Source organism: Neopsephotus bourkii, unplaced genomic scaffold, assembly GCF_033783945.1.
Source record: "Neopsephotus bourkii isolate Nb327-2 ecotype Australia unplaced genomic scaffold, CSIRO-AGI_Nbou_v1 NB_1120, whole genome shotgun sequence".
NCBI classification, from domain to species: domain Eukaryota; kingdom Metazoa; phylum Chordata; class Aves; order Psittaciformes; family Psittacidae; genus Neopsephotus; species Neopsephotus bourkii.
In genome coordinates, this window is record NW_026901606.1 from 3691198 (window position 1) to 3717929 (window position 26732).

The following is a 26732-nucleotide window of genomic DNA, read 5'->3' on the forward strand; positions in this document are numbered from 1 at the left end:
TTTCGAAAGCTTTTATATACATATATATAAAAGAAAGGATTTTAAATATATATATATGTAATAGAGAGTAATTCCTTGTTTGATAGTAACCTCTTACATCTTTGAGCAAACAGGAACAAGATCTGTAGTGCAAAGGAAAACAGATTTTGCCTGTTTTGTTTGATTAGGTTAGATACCTATAAGGAAAAGGCAGTATGAAAAGCCAGATGCCTTTCACAATGGTGTATTTGTAAAGAAGCAAAACCCAAAACATTTTGCTTGGTTCCAGAAATAATACCCTTTCTTAATCCTAGGCATACAAGTTGATGACTTCATACCTAAAATTAATGGGAGCACAGAGAAAGGTAGTGTATCTTAAGGCTACCTTTTGTCTTATGGTTAATGTTTGAAGTTGAACAAATTCAAAATGTTCTCTGAAGTTTTACTTTCAATGATATTCTCTTGAAAAATGAAATTGAATTTGTCCACTCCTCTGACCAGCAGTTTTTGCTTAGACTTTCAACCTGAGTGTTTTCAGAAAATTCTATACAATGTAACAAACCAACTTGGAAGTCTTCTTTTTATTTACCTGTTTTTGATGGGCTTTCACTGAATTCAGTAGGAGTCTGCTGAATGATGTCAGGCTTGTGACACGAGAAAGTGGAAAACTCATTGACTTTTTTCCCTTTAATTTTACTTTTCCTTGCAACACAGACACACACCATTTTTCTAATAAATTGGCTGTGGTAAGTAAAGTTAAGAAAACGTATTTTTTCCTAACTGTAACTTACCAAAAAATGCAAGTATATGAAATACAGAAATAGCAGAAACTAACTTTTTAAAAGAGAGCACTATCTTTTATGTTAAACAGAATGAAAACAGATTGAACTGATTTTTTTTTTAATAAGCTTTTTTTAGTTAAAGCTAAGTATTTTAACTAATGTGTCTTAGCATACACTTGCCGTTTTCTTTAATAGAATTGTCTGTCAAGAATATGCCCAATATGACATATAGGAAAGGTTATTCCAGTTATGGTTCTAAATTCGCTAAATTATTCTCTTGGTTAAGATACTTTTGTCCTTTTAAGTCAGTTTATACTTTTTTCCTTGATGTAGCTTTCATGAGCATTCGCTGTGTCTTGCTGGCTAGCGAAAGCTCTGGGAAATGGTGCTAGTATTACAAGGTTGGGGCACCTAAATAGAGAACTTGTAATTTCAGCTAATACAGTGTTTAAGGATTACTGTATACCTTTTTTAAACAAAATTTCACAACTGTCTATGCTCTAACTCTTACCTTTTGGTTTTATTTTTAATTAGAAATTAAGAGCTGCTTAACTAGGGAGACCAATAGCAAAATAAAAAGTTAATCATGTCATAACCTTGCATCTAGTTCTTATTTGGAGCAGGAGGAGAGATTGTTAAACACTGAGAGGAACTGTACAAAAACTTCCACTTAATCTGAGTACTAGTTATTCTTTTATGTCCTGGTGTTTCAGACACTTAGCTATGATGTACTCTGATACTGGAAGCCAGGACACTTAATATCTGTTTCCAGTTCTCTAGACTGCCATACTTTGGCTTTAGTTAGATTGATCCATCTTTCTGATGCATAATTTTAGGTTGGTAATGCTGTTAATGCTTGATAGAATGGTTAAGAAATAATTATTATTTTTTAAATGTATTTTAAATCTTCCACCCCACAAAAGAGCTTCTTTACAAAGCAAAACTGGGGTAATATATAGGGATATATTCTTGCTTCTAATCATGTAAACCATAAAAAGATTTTGAAAGCTAGATTGTTAGAGGTTGTTAGAAAAAAAACATGTAATACTGAGAACAAAAGTAGCCTAGAGCTAAATTGAGACTTCAGAAAAAGGTTTCAAGCTCCAAGTGCAAATACATACAGTTTTATAGCAAAATAATTGATAACATCACACTTATTTTTATGGTTTTTTTTTAACAAACACTTTCTTGTGTGTTTTAAAGTTATTGGTAGGAATGTCCTGTTAGGTTTTTAAATACTGCTACCTCTTATCAGTCTGAGTTTGAAAACTGTCTGAAATACTATTTCAAAATTGAAATCATTATTTTGTGATTGTATAAAAAAAATTGTATCACTGATGCTTTTTGTCAAAGTTGAAGAAGCAATCTCTTTTTGACTTATTTTGGATTGCATAGACTAAGCGTCATCTGGATGGATGCATGAAAATACAGGTTCCTCCATCCTATGAGTAACAGCAGAACTTGTGTTTAAACCTTGGGGTTTTAGGAAGCTTTATGCCAATTTCTTCTTTGTGAATATAGACAACATGTAACTGCTCATTCAAGTTGGCGTTCTGTGTGTTTATACAGTCTATCACCTTTTTCTGTCACACACCTAACTTACTATTTTATTATTCTATAGTGTAGTTTTCCATTATTATGCCTGTTATACCACTTTCTTCTGCATCTCTGCTATACCTGGTCCATCCGCATTTCCTTGGCAATTTACAGCTTTTGGCCTGTATTCTCTTCATGATAGTCCATGCTTTTCTGTATCTTCTGTCCTTTAGTCATGTAATGACAGATGGGCAGTAACATTCTCTGCCAGATTTGGGATTTGTCCTCTTAAAAGCAGCAGGAAGCAGTTACTGGTGTTTTTTTGCTGGGTAGTCTTGCATTGTTTTAGATGAACTAAGTATTTACGATGTATAACATAGATGCAGCAACTTCATCAGTGACTTTGTAGGTATTTTGTGTAAGGAAAAGAACTCACAGTTAAAGGCAGAAGCAGAAGTCCGAAGTCAATTTGGTTTGTGCTGTGTAGCCTGTAAGGGAATAAAAGAAGGTTTCCTCTATTTGTATACAGAAGTATACATGCCTTCCTCCTCCCCCTGTCGGGGAAAAATGGTAAAATCATGTAAAATACTTTTTAAGATGCCCTTAGTGTCTCTATTTCAAAACTTGAGGTCAGGTGCTCAAGGTATGTTTATAGGCATACTACCTAGGTGCTGCATAGTAAGGATTTTACATTAGTTTTATGCTGTGGCTGGCCATAACATTAAAGAGCTGTACTCTGGGTAGAGGAACTAAGAACTCATGTTACAGTCTCTCTAGAGGCTTTTTATAATAAAGTGTTATTAAGATGGTAAGGGTCAAGCATTCTTTTTCTCTCTGCACATATGGAAGTTTTGGTGCAGAAGAGAGTAACCTGCTTATACATCAACCACTGATAAAGGTAGCATAGAACTGAGTTATTTCAGTAAGTGGTATGTTTCTCAGTGAGTTGCACCACACCTGGCTTTCATATTTAAGTTTTGCGAGTCATATATTACGTAAAGAAAGATAGGAGAAATTTCTATAATGTCACTTAGAGGATCATATAAGAAGGTTTAAAAGAAAAAGTTTAAATATGGAAAATAAGTATTATCGCCATAATGCTCTTTTAAAAGCCCTGCCCTTGTGGATTAGAAAAAAAGTTTACTTTTTAGAGTGGCTTTGAAATATAGTAAAACATTTCATAATGGATCTTAACAGCTAAGCTTGGGATAGCAAAAGGCAGTGGTTGAACAGTTTTGTTAGGATGTAACACGTTTTGACAGTTCGTATACTGAAAAGCAACATTTTCAGTTTGCTAGGCTCTTGAGGTCAAGGGATTTTTTAGATGGGAAGCATTAGCATCTTTTTACTTGAAGAGATGCTAGATTCTGATGAAGTTGGGAGCTGAACAAGGTTATATAGCAGGGCTTGGGTAAAACTGGAAATTGAGCCCAGTTTTAGGATGTCTGCTGAAGAACTGTCCTTTCAAAGAATGTTATTTCTGTGCAGTGAAACTTTGCTTAAAAAAAAAAGGGGGATACTCAGCAACACTGAAGATAAATGTTTTTCATTTCAAGAGGGCATTAGGGAAGAGTAAGTATGAAGAATAAAGAAAAACTTAAATGCCCTTTCAAAGCTAATAAAAACTGCTGAAGAATATAGGTTAACTAATGCTTTCTTAGTTCTTCAGTGCTTGGATTTGGTACTTACGATTATCTATGTCCAATTATGAATTAAAAAATAGGAGGAGCTAGAGGCATCAGTGCTGTAGAGTTGTGTGTTTCAGAAGTGTAGCATCTTCTGTATTCTGAATTTGTTGTGATTTAAATATCACTTGTGTGTATTAATCTTTTTGCCAAAAATATGAAATTATCCATGGAATTTTAGTGGAAGTTATTTGTTATCACCCAATCTGAAAAAGCAATATACCAAATGCATAACATTTGCACTTTTAATAATTTGTTCTTACTAACTTTTGTTAAATGAAGTTGGGGTTTTTAACTTAGATTCTATTGAGGTAAGGGGCTTTTTTTATGCTTAAGAACTGTGATTAGATTTCAGCATTTAAAAGTACCCCATGAAAATGTAGTTGAAGTACTTCTGATCAGTTAAAAATAGTGATCTATTTTCTAGTTTCACTCAGGCATCATTTCAGTTACATGTCTTGTCTGCTTGCATATTGACTTGGATTTCAAAAGTTCACTGTAAATAAGCAATTACAAATATTGTTAATATACCTTTCAAATTTTTTGTTGCATCAATTTGAAAAATGATAAGAAGATGTAAACTTAAGTGTTTCTTTCTTTACTAGAGCACTTTCTTTCAAAGAGTGGAGGGGTCTGCACTTTTATTCATCAGTTCATAGAATGTCAGAGTGAGTACAAGAGTGTTCATCACATTTGCTTTAAAAACAACAGAAAACCCAAAAAGGTTGGATAGAAATCAGAATTTGTCACTACTATTTCAGTATTTCTGTGGTAGCAGAAATTTTCTATGCATAGAATCGTGGCATTGGGATATTAAGCACATGCCTGTAGTAGTAGTAAGAGCTTATCTTTGCTCTTGCGAAGCAATGATCACATTGTGTCTTCTTGGCAGTTATTCCATTATTGTCCTCTGACCAATAAAGGGGTGGTAATGTTGCCACATGATGATTAAAACTGAGTGTAATTTTTCATCCTGTTACAAATTAAGAAGTGAAAATTGTAACGCTGTCAGTTTAAGCAAACATCACAGGCAGCAGCAGGACAGAGATAAGGTAGTGATGCCTTTTCTTCATTCCGCATGCCTACAATTTATCTGATAAAGCTTTACACATTCTTCAGATTAATTGTTACAAAGAACAAAAGGAAAACAAGACCTTAAATTTTATGTGGAAATCTAAGGTTCTTTTAAAAAAACAGAAAGCTAATATGCAATGCCAGTCTTTAGAAAGATGTGTTATTCTGGAATGAGAAATGTTTTTCAAAGAAAATAACTTTTGAAAATGTGTGATGAATCTGCACAGTCCTAATGTCTGTAATTAAAGAAAAACTGAAGATGTTAATACTTTTTGTCCACTGAGAGAAAGATATGATTAGGATGAAAAACAAAAAGTGCTATTTAACTTCAAAGGGAACTCCTTTGTAGCATAAAGAATTGTGTTTTGACTTTACAGTTTACAGACATTATGTACCTAGAGTTTGGCAGAGTGAAGTATTGATGAGCAGCAATAAGACAGTATCTTTTTTTGACATTATGCTTATTGGACTCTTCCCTTTTAAGCTTGAATAAGGAAGTGTAACAGACTTAGCTGACTTCACTCCTTCTGATACGGATTGCAGTGCTGCAAACTGAATGACAGTTTACTGCTAATGGTTGTCTTTTGTAAGGCTGAAGTTTAAAATAATCTTAAATTTTGCAATGATCTTGCATGAATGCTCTTTATTTGGTGTCTAAAATGAACTGAAATTAAATGTTTGAGTAAAATTAGTTTTTGTCTAGACTGAAAATGAAGAGCACACTGAGTGACGTTCACATACAAATTGGTTGCCTGATTCAACTGTTTGGATTTTAGCTTAACCTATTTTAGCAAAAATTGTATTACTATCACCTCTGCAAACTAAATGTGAGCAGTCTTGTCAGTACTGAGAAGCAAAAGTTACCGTTGAGATCTAGTAAAAGATTCTAACATGCAATTGAAGTACTAATAAGAGATTAAAGTAAAGATCAATTTACTTATGCCTTCACTTTCTTGAGAGAGTGAAAGCCGAAGTAAAGATGCCGTAAGGCCTCGATTGCATCCGTTTTTGAAGAACGAATGCAACTTCAAAGGGTTCAATATTCAGCATATTTTTGCAACAGAATAACTAGTTTACTGTCTGATCAAGAACAAAAAGAGATTCCAAGTCAGCAGATCATGTTTGTATTCCTGGACTGAAAGTCTGCCTTTCCCAAATTCAAATATGTTGTCAGGCCCCACAAAGCCATGAGGTTAAACTGCAAACTGCAAGGCCTGTTATTTTCATGTTATATATAAGTGCTACCCTTCAGCTGTACTCCTGCTCTTTGCTCTCTGCAGCAGTGAAGGCTGGAAGCTACTGGGGAGAAAAAGTATAGTTGCAGAGATCGCCAGGAAGTGGATGCTGCAAATAGTTAAGTGTAGAACAATATCGTAAAGACTGGCAGTATCTGTAATTCATCACATGATACTATGCTTTTTTTGCCCCAAGGTTTATGTACTGGGAGAGGAGCAGGTTTATTATTAAAAAAATGATAATTCAACAAAACTCCCAGAAACAGGAATCACTTACTGAAGTCATTTTATGTAGGGTGTGCTGTTTTGTAATAGAAGTAGAGGAGTTAAAGCTGTAGGATCTACAAACCACAAGGGAAATCTAAAAAAGGAGAATTGAGACAACTATGCAGTTTGTCTAGAAGAGAAAGTTCTAGCTTGTGCTGCTGCAGTGGGGAAAGTGCATGTCTTTATGGTTCTGGAGAAGCAGCACTTAAAATCGGGTAAGCACAAGCAGAGAAATGAGGAAAACCAGCTTGAATCAAGGAAGTGGGGTGGTGCATGTAAGATAACACAAGAAGGAAATTTAGATGACTAAACAATTAGTCTTCCATATGAATAGTTGCTACAGAGATAGAAATCAATTGAAAGTGGTGATCAGGTAAGAGCAGTTAAAGACCTAGTAGAGCTAGAATTTTTTTGGTGGGGGAGAAGCAACTAGACACAATCCTAGCTGCAGTGCAGCGCAAATGCTAAACTTTGGTACTGTTGTTTGTAAAATCTGGCCTCTGTAGGTTTTTAAAGATATTTTTTATTTCTTATTTTTTAAGCAGAATATGGCTCACAATACCCGGTAACCTATCCTTATCTACAACATCTGTAGAATGCTGTGAAAGTTTGCTCTCAATGATCTGGGAAGTCTGTTACTTTCTGATCATTACATGCAGTTCACTTGTTGCTCATTTCATCACTTTTTTTAGTAACCACTGATGAAAACCTCTGACATCGACAGCCAAAGTCATGGTACTTCTTTTTGATTAGTACATGGCTTACTACCAAAATGGTGATGGTGCATAGATGAGAGAGAGTGAGCTGGTGCCCTGCTGGCTTCCTATCTTTTGCTTCAGTCTGAGTTGTCTTTTATTTGCTTCCTTATTCTTTTCTTCATTTTGTGATTGTTGCATTTATGATTTTAAATGAAAGTCAATTTTTTTGCCATTTTTCTAAGGTTTTTTTTTTTAATTTAATTTCTTAGTCTAAATTGCAATAGGTTTTGGATGGATTGAATGACTATTATCAACTTTTTAATGAATTTATGACTTGCGGGTGGCAAGTAAAGTTAAAGCTTCTTAGCATCACTTTGGTTCAGATGGTTTGAAATTTGTGTGTTGAGGGCCATGTTTCCTTTCACTGGTCTTAAAAACTGGCCTCCTTCAAAGACTGATTTGGTACAAAACTATAAATGTATTGTTACATTACACGTAGTCGTAGGCAGCCTAAATCTAAAGGGAGTTCTTAAATTGACAAGATAGGAAATGCCTAAAAACTTAAAGGAAAGCTGCCTTTGAACTGCATTCATCAGCAGAAAGAACCACAGACTATCTTAAAGATGAACCAAAAGCTTAACGTCAAAGCAGACTGGTTTGGTAAAAACTACTATCTATGATATATGTCAGTAACTCTGCTTTCTGTTAAGGAATGACTGGATAGCATGAAAGATTGAAATTGTTTGTGCCAGAAATTAAAGCTAAGATCCTCACCCTAATTTATATTTTGGTAGCTAACAATGTGCATCTTAATTTGGAGAAAATGTAGATTGAGTAAAAAAAAAAATGTTTATGAAGTTTTCTGAAATAGTAACATGAAAAGATGCAGCGATCTGAAAAACGGGAGTTTAAAAGATAAGGGTACATCTGCTTGTACTTTCTGTTCTCTGGATTCTGCCAATTTTAGTGACTAGGGTGCAGTGCAGAATAACACTGTATGTAGTTCAATGACATCAGTCGTCTGGGTGTCTGTTTATTACAGAAATATACATGGGAATGCTGAAATTAACGAATTTTTTAGCTTTGAAATACACTCATGGTAATATGTTAAAACACAGGGAATGCTCACTTGTTTGGTAAATTAGGAGAGATGTTGGCCACCAAGTGAAAAATACTGTCTGTGCCTGTGCCAGCTTTGGGTCACACTGGACAAGGGGACTTGTGTGTTACTGCTGAAGTTCATTGCTGAAAAAAATAGTGTCAAGAAGAAAACTTTTGTACAATTGTTGACATTCATAATGGCCATTAGAAACCAGTAAAGCCACCAAAATTTGTCTGCAGATTTTTTTAGTCATACAATTGACAATCCTTAAAATGTAAAGAGATGGTTTGGAAAACCATCTGGGTCAAGAAACCTATAGTTTCTTTGTCTTGTACTAGAATTATTCTGATTTTAACAGTTAACTGAATTATGAAAACCCCAAGATCTGTCAATTCTAATGAGTACTCTTCTTCTGTGAACTGATTCTAGAAGCCCATTTTAAGCTAACAGTCTAGCATAGATGAAGTGTTACCCTTCAGATCAAGCGGTTGATAGCTACACTGAGTGTATGGTTTTTGCATTCAGCTTATTTTTTCAGACATAAGGGCAGAATTCCTTAGCTGCTTTGTTGTTTCCGTTCTCCCCACCCCCCTTCCAGCCTCAGCTGAGTTCTGGAATAATCACATATGAAGAGTTTTGTTTGGATATTTTTATTTTTTTAAATGGAAGAGGGCTCATGATATCACTCAGTAACTCCTCACTTGCGGCTGCAGTAACCTGATTCTCTCTTTGATGCCTTCCTCAATCTAGGCACAGTGACTTTCACCACCTCTGATGAACTTGAGGCTGTTTCTGAACTTAGATGATGAGTGATCTCCGACAGTTGCTTGAGATCTGAAGCCAGTCCTGAAAATCCAGTTTGCTGTTCAGTGCATTTCTGAAACAGTTATTTGTAAAAAGTTACAGGAATGCAGTACAGTATTTGTAGATATATAAAGTAGATGAAGAAAATAATAGCTCTTTTAGGCTGGTTTATCTGGCTGTGGGGCAAGGAAGGGGACAGGACAAGCTTTTGGCCATGCAAACCCTTCTTCAGACTTCAGGAGGGTTTTATCTGAAAATGTTTCTGCTGTCTGGAGCTGAAAAAGATACCTCCCTGCAATTCCTGTCCTGCCTCTGTCCTTAGATTGTAATGGTTACAGCGCCATGCCATTGGAGGAGTGCGGAGACTTCTTAATCATCAGAGAAACTTGCAGCTGCAAATGCTGACTAACATCTTTTTGATTCAGAATTTGAAAAGGATTTACTATCATCCAGCTTCCTTAATCTGAACTCTATGTGCTGCTCTTGCAGTCTCCTCGGCGTCTGTTACCTGTTAATAGCACAGGGAGTAGCCAGCAAACTCAGTTCCCTGCCTGATTATTGAGAATCTGGCAGAGAGAGGGCACAGCAGGAGGCAGAAGCAACTTCAAACTGGGTGCTTCAGTGGGTGTTAACAGCTTTCAACATTGTCTGAATTGCAGGGTCTACTTCGTAGAAATTGATGATGTGATCTGGAAGATATGTGACCCTTGATAATTTTGTATGTTGGCATTGCTGGCTCATTCTTAAGGAATTTGAAGTAATGACATCTCTGAAAAATAAATTAACTACTGATTTAATAGTTCTTTTAGAGTCTTTGATTAGTCTGAACCAGTTCTTCCCTTGGTCTTACTCTGTCTTCATGTCCTTGTTGGAGTTAGGATGAAGTTAGCAATGTAGTCTCAAAATCTGTGGTTTAGGTTTTTATACACCTGGCGTACATGAACAGGCTTCCCTGTCAATGTTACCTGTAAACTCGATTTCTGTCAACCTCAATGTGGAATTTTGTGCAGCTCTCTGAAAGTTTCAAGCTTAGAAAGGCTGTTCCCGTGTATCTTTCATAGGCAGTTGTGATGTGAAGGGGGCTTCTCAGTTGCTGTATTACTGTGGCATATTTCTAGATTTCTGCTGTATCAGGTGGATATCTATTTCAGGCAACCAGCTCTTAGAATTCCTTTATTGATAACTTGAGAAATGTATTAATTATTTATTGCTCCCTGTTAGAGTTTAAAAAAAAAAGTTCATAAAAATGAATTTTCCTAACTTCTCATTAGTGAACTGAAGCATTAGTAATGTAAGTTAATAAATTACAGAAGGAATTGTTATGCACTCTGTGACAAAGTTCCAGTAGCCTTGTGTGCTCTGTTTCATTATTCCATGCCAGAATAAAGTTTTTGTTCAAGCCTGAGTAGGAAGTAATATTATCAGCTTTTAATTTGGTCATGGAATGTAGTCTACATAGATGCGTGCAGAGCTTTTGCTTGCTTAATTTGAGCTTGGAAGTAACACTTATTTTGTTTGGCAGACAAGATCATAGACGAAGGACATCTAACCAAAGTGGAAGAAACAAAGCTTTTGAAAGGTTAGACTTCTGGATTCTCGTAACTGTTTCTTGAAGCATGTTTTTTATCTGACTTCAGTGCATGTTCTGTGTTAAACTAGCAGTTGGAATTTTGTTGAATAATCACATGAGAAAAAAAAATCGATAAAGGGGAGGTTTCTTGTGTGCTGAACTTAGCTTCAAATACTACCTGTAGGGTAAAAGGATTTAAAGGAAATGATTTTTGAACATTGAGTGCATGAAATGATAGTCTCAGTTTTAACTGACTTATTACCTGAATGTGCATTAAGAAAAATAATAATGATTTTCATAAATGGATTTAAATCTTTAGTGTCTGCATAAATTTCAAATGGGTTTTTGGTTTTATTTCAGACTAAATAGGACTAATGCTTGGTCTCATTTTAAGCTTTAAGTTAAAGCGTGTTTTCATTCGATTTTTTTCTAACTTACACCTTCATAACTTTAAAATAACTATTATCTCCAAAATGTGCCTTTTCCAAGTGAAGCATATCTGTGCATCTCTTAACTCTTTTCTGTAAAAGAAACCCTAAGTGAAATACAAGGAGATAATTAAAAAGGATTTATCTTGTCAAGGAACAGTCATCCTTATCTCGCAGTGCCAAAATCAGGAATGCTGCAGGCTGCAGATCAGTATTTCCCATGTGCCTAATAATGTAGGTTGTTTGCACTTGTAGGCTGACTCCATTTCTGTAGCATTTATTAATGTCTAGACACAGTAACTCATTTCTTTATCCTCTGTCCTTCTGCAAAGTGTTTCTATATTGAGTAAATCCTGGCTTGTTAAAAGTTCTAATATTTTAGAGACACTTCAATTTATCTTCTCTTACCTTAATGTGTGATATTGCACCTTTAATTTGTTTCTATATGTGAGTAAGCTATAGACAACGTGCCATATTTGGCAGAAGAATGCATGCTATAACTGTAATGTAACACTTGCATGCCAATTATCTTGCAAGGCAGTGAGCTATTTTTAGTGTTTGTTAATATATTCTAACTCATCAAGTAAGTATGATGTCAACACATTTTAATATACTTCGGCATTTTGGCTATATTTATTCAGCCTAGTTTTATTATGGGAAATATGGACAACTGCTGTGAAATAATATAGTACAGGAAAGAGTTTTGTGCTTATGACTCTGGTTCCAGAATAGGAAGCAAGAATATAAATCACTTCTCTTTTTGACTCCTGCTGTTTCAGATACAGACACTGATGCATCTTTGCTCTGGTGTCTGATCTTGTTCCTTGTTTCAGGGACAGGAGGATAGGAGGGAGGGAGAAGCTGGTGTAACCAAGGGTGGGTGGGAGGGGAGTACGGGGGGTGGGGGGGAGAGAGAATTAATTCAGTAGTTGGAACTTGCACTGTTCCTCCCATTTTGCACAGAGCAGGAAAGCTCGTTTCCATGTATGACCAGATATGGTAAAGTTAGTTGGATACACATAGGGCTCAGCTTAGCACTTCTGGATCGGCCACTAACATAAACGACATGGGTGAGGCTTTTAGGCTGTACTTTTCTTAATGTTTTAAAAAGAATTTATTTCTTGGATTAGCTATTATTATGGTTGTAATGACAGTCTTGTAAGCTTGATTCTGTGGTATATGTATAATGTTTTGTGTTGTAGCATCTTTAGGTATTTGTTTAAACCCTTATTCCTTAAAATAGGGAAGTGCTTTCTTTGTTTTAGCAAAGAGCCACCCTAAACATCAAATTTTTAACTAGTCTAGTTGTTACGAGCTTTGAAGGCTGCTGAAGTCACAAGAGAGATGTTTGGAATAGCTACCAAGTCTGAACCTCTAATATGCATTAAATGTATGGATGCTTTCCCCTTCTTCTCCAGCAATTTCAGTTACATTAGGGTAGAAATAGTTTGGCTCTTGGTGAGGTGCTTGGTTTGTATTTGCCACCTTCTGCTTCATGTACAAGTGGATGTTACTCTGGCACAGAGAAATAGAAAACTTTTCCTGTTAGATGAAAGATTATTTTATTTTCCTACTAACCTCTGTGATTTGCTGTCTTGCTCATTTCCCTGTGCATGTGCATGGGTCATCTTCAGTTTCCACTTCTCTCATTTTGGGGGTGTTCTGTTTATTCTCTTGTTACTTGAAAAAGTAATTCACACAAGCTTTCTCATTACTCCTGTTTCTACACCTTTCCATATACTAACTCTGCTGGTATAACACACTTGATTTATTTATTGCTGTGTATCTTTCGTCCTGTGTCCTAGTACTTTTTTGTTGCATCTGCAGTATCTATCTGCATGTGAAGAAATTATTCGTGCTCACTGTGCTTTTCTGCATGTATGGTAAAAGTCTGTACACTGGGAAAGTTGTAATGATGCCTTTTTGTATCTACATCTATCTGTACCTGGAATTTGAGACTCTCTTAATCCTTGGTGGGCAGTGATGCTGTCAAACTAAGGCTCTGAGGTGTCAGCAAAGAAAGACTTCATTCTATGTAACCTCAGCTGCATGTTGTTGACATGGTTCCTTGCTGACAGACATACTGGGTTTGCCCACACCAGCAATGGTGTGCCTTCTCTGAGTCAAGGATAATTCTGTGTGGGAAAGGATGCACTAGTATAATTAAATCCCCTCTCCTTTTGCTAATGTCTGGTCTCTGTTAAAAATCTAGAACTGGTTAAGTAAACACCAACCAAAACCAACTGTGTGGCTTCACTAAGCTGCATGTAATCATGTGGTGAATTGTTTATTAACAGCCTTTTCATGAAGGTAGTTTTTGGTGGAAAGGACAAAGAATGCCTTCTCTTAATAAAATTTAAACTGAAAATTCTGCCTAGAAATTAGCATATTTAAACTTGTGTGATTCTCTACTGGTTCATGCCTCAATTTCTTTTAACAGTACAGTATATACAAGAGTTTTTGCTATTATTTTGTTTATCAAAAATACTGAAGCACAGTTTTGTTCTTAACAGCAGTTTCTTTCTGACCTCCTACAGTATCTGCATTGTTCTAGGAGTTTTCTTTCTTATTTGTTCCCTGAGTGAATCAGCTTTTGCACAGAGTTCCAGCTGGCAAGAATACAGCCTTGACAAAATTTTCAAGCTGTGCATGAGGCAGTTGCATCCCCTATTAGATGCTAGGCTAGATTAACGACTTCAGTGGTGCTGAATCCATTTTAGCCCAGACTTACAAAGAAATAAGCAACCACCAGGTTTTTAAGTGTTTCTTCAACAAAGTTGTTTTCTTTTGGCATTTAGCAGTGCTTAGATAAATGTAGAGAAGAAACTACAATAATTACAATTAAGAGGCTAAACAAAGGTTTTACTGATTGCAGTTGATTTTTCTTGTCTCCTGCAGAGAATCAAGCGAGAGTCAAAGAATCTGATTTGTCAGACACTCTTAGTCCAAGCAAGGAAAAAAGCAGTGACGACACTACAGGTAAGTGTTTAACTGAGGTTCCTGTAACATCTGACTTGTTTTAATGAAATAACTTATTCACAAGCATTTTCTAAAAGAGCAGAGAAGGTATATTATGCAGAGCCAGATACAAGCTTAGAGCAGTTATCATCTATTTTGCAACTTCCTAATCAACTATTGTAAAGTGAGAAGAATGTAGAAGCTTCTCTTTGCTTGAAGAATGCATATATGAAAACCATCTGCAGTTTACCTGCTCTCTGAAAGGTGTGGGGTTTGGTTTATTTTTAGATGCCCAAATGGATGACCAAGATCTAAATGAACCTATTGCCAAAGTAGCTCTTCTGAAAGGTAAACAAATCTGTATTTGTAACTCTAGATGGAGAATCTATGTGTGTATATATAGATATATATTTGTCTACCTGGCTTTTATCAAATATGTATTGAAGTAAGGTGCTGAGATTCAAATGCTTTAATCATGGCAGTATGGAAGAGTTGCATTTAAATATCAATAATGATTCCTTTGGGTGATGTGATATAAAAGCATACTTCTGAATGTTAGTATAGAAATAACTTACGCATAAATCTGGTTTCTGCACTCAGCAGCACTGTTGTAGAAACATACATGGACAACTTTGAGTTGAGAAACAGTTTCAGCATACACTTATGTTAGGGCACCTAGCTGTGTGGAGGAGTGATTCTCCCATCATTGACATGTTTTAAGCATTACCAAATTTTATAACATTTACGTTTGCTTCCATCACTGTCACAAATGCTTCTGTTGTTTTGCATCTGATGGGTTACAAAGAAAATCTAAAATATTTTTCTGGCTAACACAATCAAGATTTGAATTTCCTGTTGTAACTGTATTTAGAATGATTGTTGAACCTTAGCTTTGAGCTTCAGAGCTATAAAATTAAATCTGTTACTGCTCTTTGCAGTGAAGGCATATACTGCAGACTTGATGAGCAACCTAATAGTTACATATGGATTAGCTGAAAAAAAGTGAATAATAATTAGTTGTTACGTTTAGCATACTGAAAATTAATTTTATGTTTTTTGTACAGTTAGGCATTTGATAAGGTCTGTAAAATGATTCTTACATTTAGATCCCAAGCAAGAAGAATTTCACAGTCCTTCGTGGTTCAGAAAGACATTAAACCACAATGAAACTTGAGACCTGTAAAAGATCGTTTTTTTCAGTAATTGTTTAAATTTTGTCTAATTTTATGTCAGAAGGACTTCCAGAAATTGCATCTGTTATATATGTTTCTAAACAGCGAACTAAAAATGAGTTTGTTATTTTCCGCTGGGTATCAGTTCAGTAGTTTAGTAAAGCAGGTTAAAAAAGGAGTGTTTGAGATACTGAGCGTGTTCCATTTGGGCTTTGCTCCCATCTCCAATTAATAAGAAGTATATTCAGTGACTTCTGATGCTAGAAGGTAAAATCTGGTAATGTTGTTTGTAGTGATTATGAAAAATTTCAGTTGAAAAGCATGTAAGTATCAAAATAGGATACGCATTGAGGAGTTTGTTTCCTGTGAGCATTGTTACATGCACAGAATTGACAGCCAGAACATCCCTTTGTACATGAACAGTACCATAGAGAAACTGAATTCAGCTCGTGTCAAAATTCAATTCCGATTTTTATAGTTTTAATATAGGCTCCTAATTGGCTGGATTTCTGTTAACTTCTGCAGTTGCATTAAAAGTTAGCCAATGGACCCCTCAGGCTGAAACCCACTAATTCCTGAATTCTTCTTATATGCAAGTGAAGCCTTCTTAACTTCTGTCAGAAGGGTTTGTTTAACAGCCCAACACCAAGATAAGGCTGCTGTGAGCGTGCTGCTTCCTGTGTTAGAACAGTCTCATGTCATGGCAAGGGGCGGGAACAATTATACTTTTTCTGTTCAGGGTATGTTAAGATGATAGGGAGGGTTAACTGAACTTAGAAGGACTAAAATCATGGAAGCAGTCTTTTGCTAATGTGGATATTTTCATTGCTTCATCTGTCTTTATTTACTCAGTTAAAGACCTAAACCATAACCATTACTGAACTTTTAAGTGAATTAGTAGAAAAATACCTATTTACAGAGACCACTCTGCTATTGAACTGCATATTGCAATTAACTAAAGTAATTAGAATAACTTTTTTTCTCATGAGGCTATGTGTGGACATCCCTATTTTGCTCTCAAGAAACCATGAAAACATATCTCTATAATGAATCATTTGCCCTCGTAATTTTTATGAAGGGGCCTATAAACCTGTAGTTCTGTTTGAGGTTTTGTCAGAGGGCTACTTCACATGCCTGACTTTGCCCTAAAAAGGACTGTGTTTGCCACAGAAAGACTTTCAAGTGGATAACAAATCAACTGCAGTCTAATAATTAAGGAAGAGTGAGAACATTTCTGATCTGGCAGGCGTTTGGAATGCGGAAATGGCTGCTGGAAAAGGCAGCATTCCTTTTTGTTTTGCACATTCCAACAGTTAAACAAATTGAAGGAATAAGAAAAGGATGAGAGTTTCAATTGCTGTAGTTTGCTCCAAGCATATCAATAAACTTTGAGTGCATTCAAACTTTCTACAAGTCGCAATCTGGCAAAGAAAGGAAGGGGAAAAGCTGTCACAGATTAGTACAACTGCCTTTCTGTTTTTTTCCTTCCCATGAGATAAATGACTATTAGCCATTAATAACAGTTCCCTGGATACTTCTATTTAGACAGGCTGTGACTGCTTATTGCAAAGTTACAAACAGGTAAATGTTAAACAGATGGAAAGCTGTAAATGTCACTGGAAGGTTCATCTTGTTTTTATCAACTTCCTTATATTTTCATAGTAACTACAAGACTGATTCATGGAATGTAATAAGTGTTTTCAGTTGAGGGTTTGCTGAATAATGATAGTTTACATGAGAAAGTTTGGAAATCGGCAATGGGCTACTGATTCAGAACGTTAGGGAACCATTTTATGTTGCAGTAGCCAGGTACTTTATTTGAAATATATGATGCAGTTTACTTTATGTGGATCTTACAACACTGCAGAAAACTCAGGGTTTTAATAGTTTAGCTGACTTCACCTGAGTCAGTTTTTTACCCTATTGTAAGTAATGGTAGAATTCCTTAGACTTTTCTGAGAACAGTGCTGAGTACTTCGGGAAATTGCTCAAGTACTGTTTCTTTTTAATTGCAGCTTTTACATTGGCTCTCAAACAAGGGTTTTGTGATGTGAATTTGCTTCTAGACAGAACTGATTCTAAGCCTGGTGATATTTAGTAGTTTTATTGTTTATAAATAGAGCTATCCTACTCATTAAGGAATTTTTCTCAAAACTAGAGTTAGCACAAAAATGTTTGCTTTCAATTAAAAAACATTAAAGAAATTTTCAGTTTGGGTAAGACTGAAAGCCTGATCCTTTCTCATTCTATTTCTTGGCTTTGGATTTAGAACCATGTCAGGCATATGGAAATTCCCCTATTGCATTTGAGTAGAAAGGAATTTTTACCTTGATTGTGCCTTTGCTAAACTGATTATTTTGTCCTGTAAATTGGTTTCCTCATCTCCTCTGAAGCAGTATTATCTTTTATGATGTTTGCTTTCATCGAGTGGAAAATACTGTCTACCAGAAAGTTCATTTAGGGTGTCCATTGTTGGATTTGGGACACTGCTTCTTTATAAGACATGATTTGAGCATAATTTGTCAACTTCCTCATCCATTTCTTCTGAACATTCTCATTAAGGAGGGTTGAAAGTCTGATTGTCCAAAGTCTTTATCCATGAGAAACTAAGAACAAAACACGTTCAGAAAAGAGAACTTGTGGATTTGGAACTCTAATAAACCTTAAAAGAAAGTACATGAATGAAATATGTAGTTCTCTTTGTTCTTTCTGCTCTCATAATTTTGTTCTGAAAACATCTAAAAAGTGCCTGTGTGCCCTCACCCCTACTCAATCCCACCAATTCATTAGTGTGAGAACAGGAAAAACAAAACCTCTTTTCTTACCAGGGTACAGTACAAATAATGCAGCATGATTGGATAAACATTTTAAAGAATAAACCAGCAAAAAGAAAAGTTACAGTTACTTTAATGGTGGTGCATATAGTTAACATGAATGTCAAAAACATGTTGATGACCCAAACTATAGCTTGTATTTAATTATTTTTTTCTTATTAGTGAAAGGTCCAGACAACCAATATAGTTTATCTTTTGGGGGTTATTCTGAGCAATGTGCCTCTATCCCAAATCTGTGGGGTCTATAGTGGTAGATGTTTATTAACCAGGAGCTGTGTAACGCATCTACCTTTTTGTTCTCCCTCTGCCTATGGCTATTGATTGAGGAATTTTGGGAACCATTATTTTATGTTACGTCCAGCACAGCTGGACTTTTGTCCCTAATTTTCCCCCTTTACCTTTCCCACCTAATGGGCTTTATACAAAGCTTTCGCTCTCTGCCTCTGTAGTTTATTAGTGCTGTCTGTGCCTACTGGAAGATCTGTTTCCGCACAGACACTGCTTAAGGAAAATTTAGTGAATGAGAATTTCCTGGCTCCAGTTCCTGGCATTGCAGATGCCTGCAGGGTAGAGCATTGTCTTCCTCTTTGTTATTGCAGCTAGTTTCTAGTGTGTGCCTGTTAGATGGTGCTGCTTTTTAGTTACAGATACTTATTTTTCCTCATTTCAATGTCTACAAGATCAGCATTTAAAGTATTTGTCTGCAACTGCAAGTCATAAGCCCAAGAGGTATTTAGTATGTATTTTAGCTAATACAGAACTAGTCAGGAAGAGCAAATGTTTTTATTTCGAGTTTAAATAACATGCATAGATATCTGATGTTAAAAATATACCTAATAATTTAAGATGTAGTGAAAACAATTTTAAGCGCAGAATTTAGTTTAGTATTCACTAGGCCACTGAATGAAATAGGGTGAGCTTTTCTTCATTTACTTAATTTTGTTTTAGAAAATTTCCCTAAATTTCTCCTTTTCTTGTAGTTATGATCCACAGAGGGAGAGGGGGAAGCTGAGCAGGATTGAAAGGGGTGGGCAGGAGCAAACCAGTAGCACTAACCAGCCCTAGCAGAAGGCTGAGTCTGAGTGTTCCAGTACACTGACTTCCAGGGCTGGTACATGCTGCTAGGAGCAGGAGGATGGAGGGTGGGCTGGGGAGGCAGTATCATTGCTGATGAGTGTGTGCTGGGAGAAGTTAGAGTAGCTTCCTTTTATAAGTTCTAAATGCGGTCAAGTCTTGTCTTATGCTTGATGTTCCTTCATTTTTGTCAGTACAGGAATCCTTGTTAATCTATAGTGTTTTTTAAAATGCTCTAATTCTTGTTTGTTTGGGGTTTTTGTTTGTTTTATACTGCACGTTATATACGATAAATGTTTCAAAGTTTGCATATGTTTTCCTCCTTGTAAAAGTATATTAATATTTTTGCTAATATTTACCTAATCCAGTTTTGAACTTACTTTAACTAACTTTGAGTGATTTGAGTAAAATGTCGGCAGTCCCCACATGACCATGCAAATTAAATTGTTGTGCAAACTTATGCTTTAAAGAAGATGTTCTTTTATCAGATGAATTGCAGGGTGCACAATCAGAGACTGAGGCTAAGCAAGAAATTCAGCAACTGCACAAGGAGCTGATTGAAGCCCAAGAGCTAGCTAGGACAAGTAAACAAAAATGCTTTGAACTTCAAGGTGAGACCCAGATCAACTTGGTTGTGTAGGGTATCCATTGAAATTGTATTTATCAGGTAGTCTTAAAAGGAGTCCAGTTTTGCTAACTGTAAAAAAATTATTTCGTAGCGCTCATATCTCCTGCACAGAATGTCAGAAACTTCAGCTTTTTTTCCCAAACTCTATAGACAGGCTGAGCTCTGACTTTTTGGTTCTAGATAAACCAACATATGCATACTTGAGCTCCGTATATTTCATCCTTATTAAATATATTAATCTACGGGTACTGATAAATCTGTGTTTCAGTGAGATAATGCACATAATTTAATGTATTCAGTAGTAGTTCTTGGTTTAGCTCATCCTGTCCGATATGTAACTGTATCCTTACCCTCAGCAAATCTGGGTTGTTTTTGACAGGAAATAGTATAGTCCAGTTTAATTGCATATTGTTCAGTGTTCTGATGGGTTGTATTTACAGTTTTTTTTTCCTTTTCCCACACCAGTTTGCATTTGGCACACGTGGAGTTTTTGGATCAGGCAACAGATTATATTAATTTCAAATTAATTGTAATACTACCACAATAATGGAATGATGTCTTCATATTAACTTTTTATTAAACTACTTACCACAGTTACTAGCTTTGATAACTTACTGAAATAATATGATTGGTTTAATCTTTGAAGTTAAGGGGAAGCTGTGACTAAAATGAATTACACAGCTGAAATACTTCTTACTAAAACTTTTGGGCACGTTTTTCACTTTCATTCATAGCACTGTTGGAAGAAGAGAGAAAAGCCTATCAAGTGCAAGTTGAAGAATCTAACAAGCAAATAAATGTTCTGCAAGGTAGGAATGTGTTTTTTCACCTCACTCCTTAGGGAAAATGTATAGCTTTGTCTGTTTCCATGGCATCATAAGCACTAATAAAGGAAAATATTAATTGAGTGTATGTTTTATGTCTGACTTCTTTCATCATCTCTTTGAATTTTATCATTCAGTGTTTCCCGTCAATTCCTGTGGTTCTAATCATAATTTAGAAAAGGCAAAATGTAATCTGTAACATATAATTATTATTCTTCCTCTCTTTTCAGTCTTTCTCAGCTTTGAATGATCCAGGGTTTCTTACTGTGACTATTTTATCTTCAGAGCACTCAGAAGGTTTAGTCTTTTTTTGTGCTTCACTTCACTGGTAGGACATTTCTAATCCAGGTCTACATCCAACCTCAGAACAAGCAGTAAAATTTCTGTGGGACACTGTCAGTGCTTTTAGAAAAACCAGTATGACCAATCATGCTTCTTTCAGCCTGTGCATGTGAGTGAGCACATTTGTCAAGAGGCTGTCTAGCCTTAAAATCAGTAAGGGTTTTGTTATGACTTCCTCAGAGCAAGAGTTACTTTGCCCATCTGCTCAGTCATTGATTGTTATGAGACTTGGAGCTTCATACCTCAAGATCTTCGTCAGCATATAATTTGGTTTGGGCACAAAAATGGTTGAAATGAAAATATCTTTAGCAAATTACTTTACAGGGCAGGCAGTAATTTGTTCTGGAATGTGGTACACCAGTTACACTGAGAAGCTTATATAATAGCAGTATTTTAGATGAAAGTCAGCAAACAGTATTTACAGTCTGCCGTTGCTCCTGTAAGAAAAGGAAACTTGCATGATACTTATCTCCAAACAAGAGAGGCAATTTAAATTTTAATCTTATTCTGCTAATACTGAAAACTCTCCAAGTTAAAAATGCTGTAGCAAAACTTAAAAATCAGAATTGGATAGTTGTTTCTATGCAGAAAAAAATTTTTTTCTCACAAAAAAAAATAGAATCAGAGTAGAAGATTGGCAGAACCAATCTGCAAGATTCTTCTTGTCCGTTCAGTACTGTTCTATTTCCTGAACCCTTCTAAAGCGAAGTCTTGCTAATGTTTCCTCTGCTTCTGTCCATTGTAGTTCAGTGTTCTGATGTTCATTGTGCTGGGAAGCTTGCTGCTTCCCAAATTCTCAGGGTGTGACACATTTCACAGCTTTTCCCAGGTTGTCAGGATGTCAGGATTCTCCCTTGGCAGCCCCTGCAAACTGTAGTGGGGGAAGAAAACCCTGGCAGCTTCTTGCAGTAACATTTTGTAAAGTATTTTCATGGACTCAATAAAGCCAGTGCTGCATGGCTTTTCATCTTTGTCATAGAGAAGGTGCCACAGAAACGACTGAGATCCTGTCTCTGCATGTGAAGTTCTGTAGATGAACAGATAAGTAAAGAAAGGAAATTCAAGTAACTTGTCATTCCTTTTTTAAAAAAGAAGGCAGTGAAGCATTCAGTTGAGCTGAGGTAATGGCTTACATAAATAAGAGATGTAATGGAAGTTTTATTCCAAATTATATCCAGTGCTTCAGAAACCATTCCAGTATTCTTGGTACTAATTTTCCTGTGTGAGTTATTTCTACGATTCCACCAAACTTTAGAATTGCTTGTATTTGTTTGGCTTTTCAGTCATACCATGATTGTTTTAATGCCTGAACATTTAAAGGGAGAGTTGTCCATCAACAGTGCAGACAGAAGGGAGGGGGAAATACTATTTGAAATGCTGCATTGCTAAGAGGGAGGAATTTAGCTTGTCTTGATAAAGAAAAAGAATAATCAGGAAGATGTGGTTTGAAAAAGTCCTTTGCTCATTAATGAGCACCTGCTGTGTTAGCAAGCCATAATTCTTGGTGGTTTAGAAACATGGTTTCCTAGCATATTGGTGTGGTAGGTTGAAGGCTTCCAATGTAAGGATACATGGAAAGGCAGTTATTAATATGTGCTATGTTGTATTACTGTCAGGTTGTTCTCATCTACTACTTTGTTTGCTGTTCTGTTACTATAAGCCTGTAGAAACGGTTTCCAAACAAATGAAGTGGTAGTAAGCATCATTAGAAGATCTTTCAGGTTCCTTCCACCCCAAACCATTCTGTGATGTTGTATTTGGAAATCAACCGTGCTGTAGATGTGTTTGTTACAGAACAGACTATTTAACCTTAAACAGAATTGCTGTGAAATCTAACTTAACTGTTGTCTATAATAGCTCTTAAGTATTACAATATATGATAACTGTCATTTTTTCCTATACTGTCTTTTTCCTTAAAAGAGTGGAACTGGGAAGTTCATAGGCTCTTTATCTAATGAACTAAATGTCTTGCTGAAACTTGTTTAGAGGAGGGGAGGGGGAAGTTGTATTTTTATTCTTCACTACCTCAACTAACAGCAGAGTTTCTAGATTGTACCTGTATATGAATTCTGCCTGCATTACTGTAAATGTAGCTACTGAGCTATAATTGTGATGAGAGGGCAAGTTTCTCTTGAGCAGCTTTTATGCTATATCAGTTTACAACAAGAGTCGCTGACATTCTCCATGTCATCTTCTGTAACGGATTGAGAGAACAAAAATAAATACAAGTAATCCGTGAAGGTTACTCAGCCGTGGTTATCTTCCCCACACTTTCCACTGTCCTCATTTTGCCCTTCGCTTCTGAAACATTGAACTTTAAATGTGGAATTCTGACCCTCTGCAGTATCTTAAATTAGGTTTTTGAGTGATGTTAAGAACTTTGCACTTTTTTTCTCAGAGCAATTCTTCATTAACTTAGTAATTTGTTTTTTTCCCAGGTTAAAAATCAGTTAAATGTAATTGAACTGTGATACGTGTTCTTTAAAAAGCAAACCAAAGCCAATGAGCAAGTAAGCACTTTGCTTCCATCAGGCAGGGTTTTAACAGTAATGTTCTTTCTTTCATCCTCCCTTTCTTCTGCATTGTACTCTTTTTTTCTTTTTCCCAACTGTTTGCATGCATATTTATGAAAAATAGTTGCGCTCAGAGATGTGTTTAGTAATGAAGCAGGTTTGAATGGGACTCATAAGCGTGGCTTCATGTAGAAATTTAAAACAACCTCGTGTGTACATGACTGCTGCATATTTACAGGAAGCCGTAAATGCTGAAGGACTTTTAGTTCAGTATGTTTGGTGCATCTGTCTCTCTCCATTAAAAATTAATCTTCTCCTTTGAAATACACTTTTTGCAAGGAATTATTTTTATTTCCTTCATTGCATTTTGAGACTGCAGTAGAAATTAGACTCTGTACCTCAAAATACTTATGGACATCACAGGCTAATTGCTGAACAGGCAAACATTTCCAATGTAGCTTTACAGGCATTTGGCTTGACACAGAAACTGCCTTGCTTTTCTTCTTGTCCCTGAACCATGCAGCATCTTTGTTGTATAATACTTGTTTTGCTTACAGTGGAGTTGGATCTAAATCTTGGTTTCATATTTTAGGAAGTTGCTGTAGTATCACACACACAGCACAGCTGTGCCTGAGAAAGCCTTGTCCAACTGTAATTCTTGTTTCCTTTGACTCCTAATGCATGACTCCACTTACATGTCTCTTTAAGGGTATTTGACAAGATTAATACACTCTTCAACTGCTCTTGGATTCTTTAGTCCTATTAAACATCAGCAAGTTGAGAAAGGGATTAAAGTGTTTGAGATTTTCTGTAAATAGTTTTTAAAATACTAACATGAATGTATGTTTTCCAGCTCAGTTGCGAAGGTTACAAGAAGAAATTGAGAATCTTCGTGAGGAAAAGGAGAATGAAGTTTCAAGCACACGAAATGAACTCGTCAGTGCTCAAAACGAGATTCTGTCTCTTCAACAAGTAGCAAAAAAGACAGCATCAGAAAGAGATACAGATATTTCTGCACTGCAAGATGAGCTGCAAACAGTGCGAGCGGAACTTGAACGGTGGAGGAAAGATGCCTCAGATTATGAAAAGGAAATTGTCAGTCTGCAGGCCAGTTTTCAGCTCAGATGCCAGCAGTGTGAGGATCAGCAGAAGGAAGAGGCTACGCGCTTAAAAGGTACTTGTATGAAAGGGTGTCACAGACCAGTGCTGATGATAGCATCCTTCTCGATCTGATTTCAGTTACTCAGATCACTTTGTCTCTCTATGTATGGTCATTTACTTTATCTATATACACACACGTGTATTTATATATATTTATCAAGGCTTGTAGTGTAACAAAAGCTGTTTTGTGTACTTCATCAAATACTAATTGTCCATTATGCCTAAATCAGCCTAGGTACCCTTTGATATAAGAGTAGACCAAGTATAATTCCACTCAGGAACATGGAAGTTGTAGCATTTGAGGCTGCCACTGATGCTGCCACAGATTTCCAAAAGGACTTGTATAACTTGTGTATAATTTAAGCCCTTAAATGGGTAGCTTCTAACCTTTTAATTTTTCTAGCAAAGCTTCATTCAAGGCAAATCTATTTTATGGCTTGATTAGACTGTTGATTCCATCTCATTTTTAACATAAAAATGTTAAATTTAACGCTTTAGTCTGAATGCATGATGTGGAGTTAAATATGTTGTGTTGAGCCAACATAGGGCTTCTTTTAGGCTTATTCATTTGTGTTTCACTTCACATGTAATGCACCCACAACTCATGAGGACTGCTTGTGAGCCACTACTCCAGGCCTACAGCTTTGGGTCTTGGAGAACGTGCTAATAGAGGTCAAAAGCTCATGCTGAAACTTTGTACATGCCACAGAGAAACTGATATTTGTAAATTATGCTTTGAATTCTGAACTGGTTAATGTTTGTGAAGTTGTCAGAAAAACCTTTTTCCAGTTCAGATTGCAGTCTCATTCACTGCATCACTAAGACATAGGTAACACTGATTTTTATCTATTTTGCCAGGGATTGATTTGTTTCAAAGTTCTCATTTTGACCCTTTAGTTACTGCTTTAAACATTCTGTTCCTTGTGGCAGAGGCATGGTACGGAGTGATTCTAGCTCCTTGCTGTTTTCAAGACTGGTGGATTATTTTCTTAAAATACACTTTTCTGTCACTGTTTCTAAACATACAACACCTGTTTCTACTAGAGCAGACCCATAAATAGACTGGTTTCTATTCCTTTGTGCTTTAGAAAAAGTTTGCATTAAAAAAAAGGCAGCGCTACCTTACTTAATTGCTCTCAAACCTCTTAACAGGAGAAGATATTGTAATGTTTTATAGGTGTTTGTGAGAGAGTTCATGTGCCATGAGTATAATCACATATATTTGAGATTGACGACTGATACCAGCTTTCATCCATTTATTAGCTGGTGATACTTGAAGCAGTCATAAAATAATTTTACTCAATGCAGTTGAATTCTGTTCATTGCAGGTGAACTTGAAAAGTTGAAGGCACAGTGGAGTGCTCTGGAAGCCGAATGCGTTACACTAAGGAAGGAAAATACTTTACTTTCATCTGAACTTCAGCGGCAGGAGAAGGAGCTTTCTAGGTAAGGGCACGCAAAGGATTTATCTAGGAGGGTATCATAGTAGCTGAAGAGGGGTTTGGTTGTTGTTTATTCTTCCCAAAAATGGTACTAGATTTCTGATGGTGTTTTCAATAAATGCATTGCAATTTTATTTATATCGTAATATTGGGCTGAACACATTTTCATTCCATGTTATACCCACCTATTTGTCCTGTTTTGCAAATGCTTCTGTATTACTTATCAGTCATGTTATATTGTCGTAAGGTAACCTGACTTATTTTGCAGCTTTTAATAAGGCCTCGAAAGCCAGTGTTGTGAAATTACTTAGATTTAACAATTGTCCTCCTACTTAAAAGATAACAAACCACAAAGATTTCCTAACCTAGAATTTTCTCAGCATTCACAGTTGGAAATGATTCTCAGATAGTAGGGTGTCTCATGGAAGCCTGTCACATTATAAATAGTAATGGTGGGCAGAAACAGTGTTCTGTATCATGTTTTGGTTAACAGAGAAGTACAAACCTTCTTATCACAAGCACCATAATATCTTTCTGGAGGGATTTTAGGGTGCAGGAGTATTTGTGTTTTACTGTATTTCTTTTTCTGTTTGTGTACATGACATTGCTAAAGGCTGTCTAAAT

General features: G+C 36.1%; 1 protein-coding gene across 43 annotated transcripts in view; it reads left to right on the forward strand.

Annotated features, from left to right (window-relative positions):
* SLMAP (sarcolemma associated protein) overlaps positions 1-26732 on the forward strand; it is an 85515-nt gene that overhangs the window by 49638 nt on the left and 9145 nt on the right. For 6 of the 43 annotated variants that reach the window (XM_061362444.1, XM_061362442.1, XM_061362447.1 and 3 more), the window contains 9 exons: positions 294-344; positions 4588-4650; positions 10685-10741; positions 14059-14139; positions 14407-14466; positions 19687-19809; positions 20561-20635; positions 24359-24679; positions 25995-26112. In XM_061362444.1, the coding sequence (XP_061218428.1) occupies positions 294-344; positions 4588-4650; positions 10685-10741; positions 14059-14139; positions 14407-14466; positions 19687-19809; positions 20561-20635; positions 24359-24679; positions 25995-26112 (949 nt within the window). Of the gene's footprint in view, positions 1-293; positions 345-4587; positions 4651-10684; positions 10742-12112; positions 12231-14058; positions 14140-14406; positions 14467-19686; positions 19810-20560; positions 20636-24358; positions 24680-25994; positions 26113-26732 lie in introns of those variants that run through there. The other 37 variants (XM_061362446.1, XM_061362456.1, XM_061362451.1 and 34 more) reach the window with 15 other exon arrangements.